At 41.6% G+C, this 12208-nt stretch overlaps 2 protein-coding genes across 3 annotated transcripts in view; one reads left to right on the top strand and one right to left on the bottom strand.

The window, feature by feature from the left end:
- Cbs (cystathionine beta-synthase) overlaps positions 1-12208 on the top strand; it is a 378127-nt gene that overhangs the window by 267921 nt on the left and 97998 nt on the right. The window lies entirely within an intron of this gene.
- The window catches only part of LOC143343924 (uncharacterized), an 81204-nt gene continuing 71877 nt past the window's right edge, over positions 2882-12208 (bottom strand). The window contains exons 6-8 of one of the 2 annotated variants that reach the window (XM_076769323.1): positions 10294-10483; positions 9789-10120; positions 2882-9413 (exon numbers count right to left, since the gene is read on the bottom strand). In XM_076769323.1, coding sequence (XP_076625438.1) covers positions 8865-9413; positions 9789-10120; positions 10294-10483 — 1071 coding nt within the window. In that variant the 3' untranslated portion in view covers positions 2882-8864. The remainder of the gene's footprint in view (positions 9414-9788; positions 10121-10293; positions 10484-12208) is intronic. The other variant, XM_076769324.1, reaches the window with a different exon arrangement.

Genomic DNA, 12208 nt, shown 5'->3' with positions numbered 1-12208 from the left:
ATACAAAACTCGTAGCGCTTAACAGTTTTATAACTTAATCCTAAACAGATGCTTCTTATAAATTCTGTCGACCATAAGTTACACGTTAGTCGTTGTCATCGTGTACTTATTTTTATATATAATCGCAATTGTTTCGTTGTAAACATTTGCACCTATCGATTTCCGTAATTTTATAATATTTCGACGCTTTTTCTCAAACTATACCCGTATGACCATCTTTCTATTTTATTTCATAAATGCTTTGGTATCATTGTCCAAGATAAAACTTACAATTACTTGGTAAATTCAATTTTGTTACGGACTCTTATATAGTCTAACAAAATAGATTTTATAAGAGGTCGATTAAATTTTTCCTGTACTTTAAACGATACAAAATCGAGACAACAGCTACAATAGCGAATAAATATTTATAATTACGTTTTCCAATGGCGACGTCGTCATAAAATCGATACCTGACGTGTGTCGATTTTAGTTAAACTTGTACAAAACGGTTCCTGAATAGATTCAAACGAAAGAAAAGTACATTCCTACAATTATTAATGCAACTTGGAAACCTTCCGTTAATTATAACCAGCAGCGAATGATTCTTTGTCTTTTAGTTTCAGCCAGTTTTGGGCATTTCCTTTTCGCTTCTTCGAATAAGAAATCTGACGATATAGAATTGGAAATATAAAGCGGAAGCGATAAAATGTTTTACTGGTTTCGAGCGTTGATTTTGCGATACGTGGACAAGAAGTGTCTCGAAAAAGGTAGTCCTTTTCTCATATTTTAGACAATAATACACTGTTCTTCGAAAAAGTCACAGACAATTGAGCCTATTAATGAAAGGTTTCGAAACCGGAGTTAAAAAAATTGATCTCTCCCGCACGCGAAACATCGACAACACTTGTCCATCCCACTTTCGAACGATAATAAAGAGCGTTAGCGTGGCTCGTGCGTTTCGTTTTGTGTTCCGATAATCGACGTTCTACTGTATTTAATTTTGTAAATTGTACTCCGGTTCGACGTACGGAAAACAGGGGGAAAAAAGAAGTCCTCCCTTTCAAAATCCCGCCCGGGTCGATCGCGGTAATACAGAGCCAGTGTTTGGCGGCTCCACCCACGCGAGATCGTAAAGGGTTGCCCGGTAGTTGGGCATTGGCGAATCCGGAATAGCGGAAAAATGGTGGGGATATATATTAGCGGTTTTTACTATTGATTACCGAATTAAAAACGCGCATGTATAATTCAGCGATATTCCGCGTTTACTCGGGTTCGCCGTTGGCACCGCCAGTCTCGCGCCCTTATTTTCCACCACCCCCTCGAACTTTATACCGATCGAGCCATCCCTTGGACTCCTCTTTCCAGATGGCGCGTCGCGTCGAGGTCGATTCAACCCCTAAAAAGAGATCGATGGTTCTCGCGGGCTCTAGGGGGTGTGTACCCTCTGTGATCAAGCTCGAAACGATACTAATCGAGCCACCTTACCGACACGGCACATTATCCACCGTGGTTAATCGCAAACGGACTTTCCGTTGTAGTTGTCAAATCACAGAGGAGTGCATCGTACAACCAATGTACTTTTTCGATCCATTTTTATGGGGGTTTTCTCACTTTACGGGGTTAACGAACAACATATCGAACATTGAAGGAATTCCTAAATTTTCTTCATCAAAATACGCGTTGTTTGCATTATGAAATATTAAAATCCTCCAATCCGTTCAGTAGTTATGGCGTTTTAAAGATACGCATGTGATTTCAGGGGAATCAGACAGTCGTCAGACATTGTATTTTCGGTAAAGAATTTTTTTTCTCGAAACTGCGTAGGATTTCGTGGATATGTCTATTTACAAAAAATAATTATAATTGACCCCTGTAACTAAAAATAATTTTTTAAGAACGATTTGAAATGTTTTAATTTTGTCGAAAAATTTCATACCTTCTCGAATTTTTTTCTAAAAAATGGGTACGTTTTCGAAGGTATGTCTATTCACCAAAAATAATTGTAATTGACCCCCGCAACCGAAAATAATTTTTTCAGAACGATTTAAAATTTTATTTTTTCGCCAAAAAATTTTAGCGGCTACCCCCTGTCGATTTTTCTTAAAAATTCGTTTTTCATTTTTAATAATTTTGTTTGCCGCCGTAGGGAAAAATTGTCCAATACTTTTTTGTAGGTACCCATGAGCTCTACTTCTCCCTAAAATTTCATTGAAATATATTCACTACTATAGGAGTTATGGTCGTTTGAAAGTGGAACCACTTTTATGGGGTTTTTGTCAGTTTACGGGGTTAAGGATCAATTTTTCGATATTTTTTGTATTTCTATATATTCTCCACTAAAATACGCGTCGTTTGGATTTTGAAACATCAAAATCGTCCAATCCGTCCAGGAGTTATGACATGTTAAAGATTCGCATGAAATTTCGGAGGTCTCACATTAGATTTTCAGTGAGGAATTTTTTTCTCGAAAATGGGTAGGATTTCAGGGGTATGTCTATTGGCCAAAAATGATTGTAATTGACTCCCACAACTGAAAATAATTTTTCCACAACGATTTGAAATTTTGTTTTCTTTTCGCTGAAAAATTTCAGCACCTACCTGTAGATTACGAAATAATTTTGGTCTCCCCCTTCTTGACGAAAAATTTAAGGCACGAAGTTCTTTTTTGGAATCAATTGAAGTTCCATCAAACATTTTGTATGGATTTTGTATGTTCTATATTTCATTAATTTCTTCAACCCATCATAGTAACAATGGTATTATTAAAAAATTTATCAGTATCGATATTTACTTTAATTATGTATTTTTGCTATTGGTCGCGTCGCCGGTCACCGGTGACCCCCACGACAGTCAACGTGTTAATTTTCACAGGGGTAGGGGACTCACGATCACTCATAGCTCGTGTCCAATGGTTTATTTTGCAAAATAAATTGACATATACAACGTGGTACCTTAGCGAAAATGAATGTCCACCACGCGTTCCTTCTAAAATGAGTCGCGCGTGTGCTTCGAGCGTACAACTATGCAGCGCGATGGGCAACGTTGCCTCGTTCAGCCTGTGTGATTCGTCACGATTTTCCCCTAGGCGGGGCTGTGCTGGAGGAGATAAACGAAGAGTGGGAGAGGGGGTTGTCATGCTGGAAGATAGCCGAAGGTGAGTGAACGTAATCGGTGCGAATCGAAAGCTCAATATTCATCCGAGCCCCAAGTTTCAACTGACTTGCTCTCTGTCCACCATTCGCTTAACAACTACGATTCGAATTTAATTGATCATATGGAACGGTTGTGTGCCGGGATCCCCATCGGGGGATCCGCGTCTCGCTTAATCGTTAATCGAGTCTTTGACGAGTCTCTACGAGTAATTATCTCTAAAGTGTCCTTACGAGCTCGTGACGCGCGTTGCGATAGAATACCAGAGCGTGTCGCGTCAAAGAACCAGAGATAGAATCTCCACTTACAAACTGTAACACGGCCTCTCGCGTCGAACTCGAATCGCCTGAACTCGGATCACGTTCATCCATTTTTAATAATAACGTTCTGCTTCTCGGTTCGTTCAGACTATTGAAGATCGACGGTAGGTCGAACTAAATGGTCGCGCGATCGACCGCTACGCGATCAGCTACTTGTGTGAGAGTTATTTTCTAGAAATACGCGAGACATTCAGGTGTTATATAAAATTTATGCTTGCCCACAGTTAGACCTCTAACACCATTGACAGCCACACGAGAATCGCTATACCTGGAAACTAGACTTACCCGTTAGCGGTGTAAAAGCGGGGAAGAGGGAAATGAATAATCGATTCTGCCCCGGGGGATCGAGATTACGGCTAACTTCTTACGTATGGGCGTGCTTAATTCCTAGACGCGCTATAGTCTATTATCTTACGTCGACGATTCGCCATTACATTTTCGATGAGTTACGCGAAACGTGGAACCGCGATCCAGAAACGGTGACGAGTTCCGTTCGTTTCCGGAACGCGGTCGGAAGGATCTAGATCCCTCCCAGACTTGGGCACATTTTACTTTCGAATAACGAACGAGAATTTTTAGATTCGCAAACGACACGAATTAATACGTATGCAACGTGTTTCAACTGTACGTAAGTCCAGATCAATTTTAATAGACAAAATTATGATTCAAGAATGAGAAATTACTCGTTTATACATTTAGTAAAATACTCAATAGTAGTTTTCAAGCTCACCATATTATTGAAAATTGTTGGGGGGTCAGAAAGAATGGAAGACAATATGGAAACATTCACGAATTAAAACAAGTTATATAACTTGAAACAATATACGCCTGAAAGACTATAAATCAAATGACTGAGATAGTAGGAAATAAAGGATCTACTAATTATTAAATAGACATGATGGATAAAGTTAGTATCGAATGTTACACAGGATGAGGCACGAACTAGTCTCTACGGTCATAGTGTAGCAGGTCGTTGAGTTCGTCTACAATACTATGGAGTTAAAAATAGCTAGTTCCATTTAAAAATATAACAGTGACCTCAATTTTGTATCGAAAATCAATTTGTTTTTAAATTCACGCAACTGCAATTTCTTGTCGATTAAATACTGATTAACGTTCGATAGGAAACCTTTATTTGTCAGATCATCGAAAGGGGTTGAAAAATCGCGGGGACTAATTCGTGTCTCACCTTGTATATTTTGATCACTTTATAGATGTGTTCTGGCATTGATCGTTTGGACAGTCGATATTATTTTCCTCGAATAAACAACAACTCGATTTGTTGTAGAATAAATCGAGAGTGGTGTGTTATCGAACCGATTACGACGAAACAAAAATATGCTATCATTTCGTTCTTAGCATAGTTTTCCTTCGTTGTTCGCAAAATCTAATATCGTGAACATTTCTAGCCCCTAATTTCACCATATTATCCGTACTGGGAGTATAGTTTACGAATGAAACGTAAACGGAAGTCGGAAACTTTTATTCGTTATTTGAAAATAAAATTTGACAAACTCTGAATCGTCGCGAGAACGCGAACCTGGTCCACGTCCCGTGGATTCGCACGCAAATAGCACCGTATCAACAACAAACGTTCGCACTAATTAACGGAAGCGTATAAAATTTGAAATATTGGTAACGCAGCATCTGCTCGAAACGTACAAGTAATAAATAAGATCATCAAGAGTATAGTCGTTCGGCATACGTTCGTCGAGTTGCTCTCGAGAAACCTTAAGGAACTATTTTGGCACTAGAATCCACTTTGGTAGCGTTAATTTAAAGCCTCTGTGTGTACGTGTATGTGTGTGCGCGCGTGCACGTGTACGCGTGCGTGTTCGACTTAATCGAGTCGCGAGTCCCGCGTTTAACGTATGGTTTATGGATACTGTATACCTAGTTTACTGGTTCTGATTATCTCTGAAGTGAAATCTTAGATCGAGCTGTTTCAGGCGTACAGAACCTGCTAAAACGACCGTGGCCCTCGATATTTCGAACGGATCCACGAAAGGTTTCCTGGACTCTGCGATCGTTCGAACGATCGACAGCCGCGATCCGTGTCTTATATTCTACCGGTCTGGACACTTAGTAGCGTTTTTCAATTATGATGCTTAATTATCTGCTATTTCGTACCTACGGTCTAGGACAATAGAAAATTCTTAGTAAATCTGATTCGTTTTGTAAAACTGTGTCGATCGAGCGGAACCTGTCGCTACGATTACAAAATTCGGCATACGTGTCCGCGCTAAAGACGTACGCGCTAAAAAGATTACGAATTCGCTCGAAAACACTTTACGATCGGCGTGTTCGGAGAAATTTCTTCGAACGAACCGAATTTACCATATCGGGTGCCCTGTTTCTTCTCGTTCGTGGGAAAACTACGCGAGGGAATCTCAGTTCTTCCTGCGAACGTTCCGTCGAGGAAAAAATCCGCAGCCTTTGACGCAGAAGGTGACGGTGCAAACAGGGTGGAGGAAAAAAAAAATATAACACTCGTTCGTACGGAGTGTCAAAAATTGCATGGTCAAACTCGAAAAGGGATGGGACCATCCTTTTTTTTCGAACGGTGTCATTTATTTTTGCAACATTCTGTATTCGTCTCCCGTGTACGAAACGGGCTGCACCGGTTCAGTTTTCAGATGCAAATCGCGCAGGTCGCTGGCGACCAGGACGGCTTTGTTTTCAACGATATTCAGCGACGTTACAACGAATCGGCCACCATTGTGCGGACTCCCTTTCCCTGAAACCTCGCGTTCAAAATATCTGATCGACCGTAACGCTTCGACCCATACTATCGACTTTCCATCGACTAGTCGCTTGGACGATTATATTTAAAAATAACTAATTGGTAATCGAGTGTGTTCGTTTAATCAAAATTCTTGTTAAGTTAAGAAAATGTGCTACAGAAAGTCGATAATATTTCTATTGTAAATGCGAGAAAGTTCATCGCGTTAAATGTGAAAATCTTCTCCCACCTACTAGGGTAATGAGCTTCGGAACCAGTACGACGCAATACTTGAGGCAAAACGTTTCTATTTAATTTGTGTCTTGTCTCGTTTTAATGAGGAAAATACACAAATATATTAAACAGAATTTTAAAGAGAAAAAATAAAAAGGTTTTGCCTTTCTCCACGTTGTTGATTGGAGACCTAACCCAGATTCTCGGTGCTTGTGTGCCTTTGATGTGAGACGTCCCACAGTGTTGGAAAACGGCGATTTAGACGCGAAAAAGTATATTTCACCTTGTAAGTGCATAACGATTATTAACACTGTTAACATTAATTTTGCTCAATAATTTTTATATCATTTTATATTAAATGAAAATTAAATCATTTAATTATAGAAAAAAACGAAATGTATTTGTTACGAAAGTTTCACTGATGCATAACATTTTGAATTATACAATGTATGTAAATAATGAAGGAAATAATAGAAAATAGGAATAATAAGAATAAGATTCGCTAACTTTAAAGTTATATTATTAAAAAAGTAGCAAAAAGTAGCAGCTGATTTCCAGAGAAACCAAAGAAATGAACAAAAACTTACGATAACTGCATACTAAAATTGGTTCTTTTTCATTACCCGTATTTAAAATTATAATAAATTTTGATCAGTTGTTTTTATTCTAAAATAAAATGTGTACCTTCCTGTGAAAGATTCATGCAGCTTAAAATGAAATCATTGTAATATCATTATTTCCTAGAAGGAGAGATATGAACTGCAAAAACTGGTTTCCAAGAAGAATAGAAACTAAACTAAATTCAAGGATTTACAAACTTAATGACACCCAAAGTAAAGTGATTGGAGACAGTAAAAAATTTGACTTTTTGGCGTCTAAATCGTCGTTTTCGAACACCCCTTTCGCATCCCTTCTTCGATCTCAAAGAAAGCACATAGATCGTCAAGTACGACAGATGGTAGAGAAATAATCGTCGAGCTGGCGTTTGGCTTTGCCCCTACTCCGATTGCTCTCCCGTTTCGGTTATCTAATCAGTCTCGATGTTTCCCTCCGGGTTTTTTTCGCGAAACGGTCCCTCTTGGCAAACAGTCGCGGACCCGCGTGTCGTTTCGCGCGATATTCGAGCACTGGTTGCGGTCTAAGCTTGCACACAGAGCCACGGACGCGGAATCCGCGGCGCCGCGTCAAGTTCGTTAGCCGACAATTGTTCTCCGCGGTTCGTGTATCCTCGCTTTGGTAAATTTGCTGCGGCGTGAGAACGAACAGAGGAGGAACGGAGAGGGAGCGCGAGAGTTAAGGGCTGGGAACTGCGGAGAGTCATTAGGATATATTGTCAAATCCAACGCTTTGAAACACGCTTTCCACCGGATACGACCAACTTGCCCTTGGTCACCTTCTGCCTCCCGAATCGATCCGGCCCGCCATTCTCTCCCTCGATCATTCCATTCTAGACAAACTCGAGCCATTTTCTAATTCTTATCTTTCCTTTTCATCCCCCCATTCATCGAGCGAGGCTGCAACGCCGACGACGCACAGCGTGGCAAAATACATTTAGTTGCATTAAATACTCGAATAATATGACCCAACTATCCAAAGACGAGGATAGTTGGACTGATTTCAACTATTTACGAACGGAGACGTCATTTTAATAGAAAAAGAAAATTATCCTTTACGTGAACATGAAAAATCACCTAAAATCAGCGGAAAAAATTGTCATTTTTTTACCGAGAATATGATTCCGAAATAAAAAATATGGGTTTATGGTAAGAAAAGACAAGATGACTTAAGTGCATTATTGGGGCCGCTGCGGTCCTCCGCAAGTTTAAAATATATAATCCTCCATTAGTTCATTGTTTTTTAAATGCTTTAAAGGAAAGTTGAAACATTAAGTAAAATAATTCAGTCGAGATTGAGAGTCCATTTAAGGGTTAAATCGTCTTCGAGATTTTTTACAATCTCAACTTAAATGGAACGCCCTGTCCGAGATAATAGAAATGTACAGAAACCAAAATTATATCAAAAAGTTAATCCCAAATTCAAAGTTCGTTTCACGAGAGATTGTAGCGTGTCAATTTTAGTAAAAATCAAATATTTTCTTAGCTTTTGCACGCAGTGCGACGTCGACGGATGAAAATGGCCGTTCCGCCCCTTCGTCGCGCAAGTTCCCCGAAACGGGTCGCGAGACGCGCGAAACGGCGTTAATGAGATATCTACAATGAGTTTGGGCTGCGCGTTTAAATAAAAACCGTTCCCCACCGGTTGCATTCATTTTGATTTCGCTCCGTGCGGGCAAATCTGAGGAACCGCGATTCCCCGATGAGTTTGTCGAAAATCGGCACGCGCAAAGCAACCCTGTCCGGCCAGGGTCGTCGTGGCGACCCTCGATGCTCGATTCGATCGTTCGATGTCGTGCTATCACCTGAGACGGAACACGATGGGACGACTGGCCGTACCCATTAACTCTCCTTTTCCTCGATGGGACTCACTTCGTTCTGCAGAAGCTCGAACTTCGGGCTCAGGCCCGGAAGTATGCTCTTGGTGCTGGTCTTGATCTGACTGTAAATGTCCAACGACTTCTTCCGGTCCAGTTCCAGGCTCTCCTCGATCAGTCGCGGCGGGATGCTTCCGCTACGCTTGTGGCTGGGCACGAACGCGCTACCTTCCGGTTTCTGATCCTTCGGTCTGTCGCCTTTGTGCTCCGGCGTCAGGGTCCCGTTACCCAGCTTTCGCTGCTGTTCCTGGAACGTGTCTTCCTGTACGTCGTCCTTCAGCAACGCCCCGGTTATCACGGGCTTGTTGCTCGCCTCCGATTTTCCAAACTCGTTGCTCACCGCCTTCTGTTCCGTCGTCTCCAGCTTATTTGGGGTGGCGCCGTTCGCTTGGAGGTTGGGGTTCGACCGTACCGTCTCCGTCGAGATGCTCGCGTCCGTCGAGTCCTGCTGATCCATCGATCCCCCGGATCCCTGCGACGCGTCCAGGTTGTTCTGCTTCTCCGCCATCGACGGCTGAAACAATTTACGGTAACATGAAACGCGATAAGCGGACGGGGAAGCAATTCGAAAGAATCGAGTATGTCACCCACTTTTCTAGTACGATTCTTTGTTTTTATTCTCCCTAGCTTTACATTTCGTGCATTTGCCGGTATTTTTTTTAATTCGTGACGAGGTTTTTTCTGTACGCAATTGCTTGAAGAGACGCAATTTTTTGTCCCTATCTGTACGTGAACGTTTAGTATTCAAGTTTTAGTATTCAATCGCAGTATCGTCAGAACATTGATGGACGTTGTGGGTCAATTTGTATTTATTTAATATAAATACAAGTTATAGATTTCTAGATCAAGTTTTGGTCACACAGAGTGTAACGTACGTATGTTTACTTACGCTTTCATCAGCCTCCTTCTCGATGCTGGACGTTTTCGAGACGTTCAACAGCGTCTTCTCGGTGTCCGGCGACTTATCGAACTCCACCCATTTGGAGCCACCCTCGAGTTTCCGGGACACCGTATCGGACTCGTAATTACCACCGTACATCGGATACCCCAGATGGCCCGCATCGTACTCTAGTTGATTTCCATAACGATAGCTGGGATTAACCGAGCCTTGGCTAGAGATCGAGAGATCCGACTGCGACAGTCCCGTGTTCGTGCTCCCGAATAGCCTCGTGTTCTCGAAACCTGCACACCGCCAAACACACAGTTTCAGCCAAACATTACCTGCAACCCGACGAAACAGAGCTTGCGATTTTTTCGATGCGTCCTTTGGTTAATTTCATTCGAAAAATACAGCCAAGAGCAAAAACGAAACGACGATAATTTTCTAAAAGAACGGTGTTTCAGAAGTAGTAGCTTCTGACCCAATGATTCCAGGGTTAAAATTGTTTCTGTACCCGGCGATCGATCCTCTGGAATTTCTTCTCTGTGAACCAGGGCCTGTTGATCGGTGACGCCAGCAGTCATGTCGTCGGAGGATCCTTTGTTAGCCTCCGTGTCGTCGTTCTGGTAGCTGGGCTGCACCTCCACCACGAACGAGCATCCGTTGTCTTGGTACATGCGAGTTTTAGTATCCTCCATCGACACCTGAAACACGGAACGACCATAGGTTTAAACTCGACAGATATACATACAATTGATTTATCCGATCGACAATATGGCTATTTATTTATTCATTTGACGGGTAAACACTCTTTACGAAAAAGTGAAAAAATAAAAAGGAGCACAATTACATCGTAAGTACGCAAAAGGAGACTACGAAGTTACCGCAGTTCTTATAACTAAATATTCGAAGTCTCCAGCAATTCGATACGCTCAGCCTTAAAACTATGCGAGGACGAATTAAAAGTGTTCAAGCACTATTAGCTAATTAAAACAATGAAACGACAATATGAAAAATGTTTGTAGCTGTAAAGGGTTAAGATTCCTCGCGAGGTTGGGAAGGCCAAAGCAGTCCAACGCCCGACGACAGCGAACAAACCGCCACGCTGCATCGAAACTGGGAAATTAATTTCCACCCTATGGATTTCCTGACCGATGTTTCTAGTTTACCCGTAACCAACCCCCTCCCCTCCCCCCGCCGTGGGCGTGTATAAATGCGACCACGATGGAAGTTGCTCGACTCGACGGACCGCAGAATTAGTTCTCGCTATTGTCCCTTACCTTCCCCATTCTCCCGTTCGAGGAACTGAAAACCAAACAAATTCTATTCTATTACCAAACAGTTAGATATTAGTACTTCTTTATTACCTATTGATTTTATATCCATACATGACTGGCTTTCGCACCAATTACTTTCGTTATTTGGCTTTCCATTCTCAAAATTAACTTTGTCTCTCCGGTCCAGTGAAATTCTACTCGATAATTGCTGTACTTTTCAGCTATTTTTCGTCTCAAACTTTATGATATATATATTTACATATATTCCTCGCGATGTTTTATATACATTTTGTGGTTTGAGAAAAAAACGTTTCGTTATATGGCTTCCCATTCTAAAAATTAACTTCGCATTTCCGGTCCAGTGAAATTCTACTCGATAATTGCTGTACTTTTCAGCTATTTTTCGTCTCAAACTTGAATATTCGTGCCGCGCTGTAGTTTTGTTGAATGTTAATTTATGTGCAAAAGGGTTGAAGGTATTCTGTTCGTGAAAAAATGGCCAACCAAGGACAGACAACAGGGAGAACAAAACGAGTGATTGTGAAGAACAGACGTAATTCTTATATAATATTAATTTGTGTAAAAAGATTGTGTGCTTGGTGAGTTTTAAATTCGTTTATATAATTCTATCATTTGTATATTTGTTCCAAATACGAATTCTCTTTGTTAAATCCTATGTATATTTACAGTTTGAGAAAAGAGATGACATTCGATTAAAATACCTGTCGTAAAATTATGTACGTAAAAGCGTGGTTCGGTGGAAGCATTTTCTTGGCGGGGTTGTTCGAAAAAGCGAGTCGATTCGTCGTTGGGCAAAGAGGATCGTTCGAGAACGCCTCCGTCCACCCTCGTCGGAGGGAGAAGGAAACGACGAGGGTAAAACGACGGTGGCTTCTATTTCTCGGTTCCTCGAAGAAACTGTATCCCCGAGGCGTCGTATAAACGCGGCCCGAGTATGGCAGTTTTTCACCAGCCGTCGCAAAGTGCCGACTCTGGTCGGAAATCGGAGGCGATCGCGTCGATTCTTCCACGGATCGAGAAACGAATGGTTCGCAGGAGACATTTCCCTGGGTCGCGCGACGCTCGAAGTGTCGGTGTGCCGAGATAAGCAGACGAGAACGCACACGTAGGGGTTGGAAGCGTTCGAGGACG

This window comes from Colletes latitarsis, chromosome 7 (genome assembly GCF_051014445.1).
Source record: "Colletes latitarsis isolate SP2378_abdomen chromosome 7, iyColLati1, whole genome shotgun sequence".
NCBI lineage: Eukaryota > Metazoa > Arthropoda > Insecta > Hymenoptera > Colletidae > Colletes > Colletes latitarsis.
This window is presented reverse-complemented; position numbering and strand designations above follow the sequence as displayed.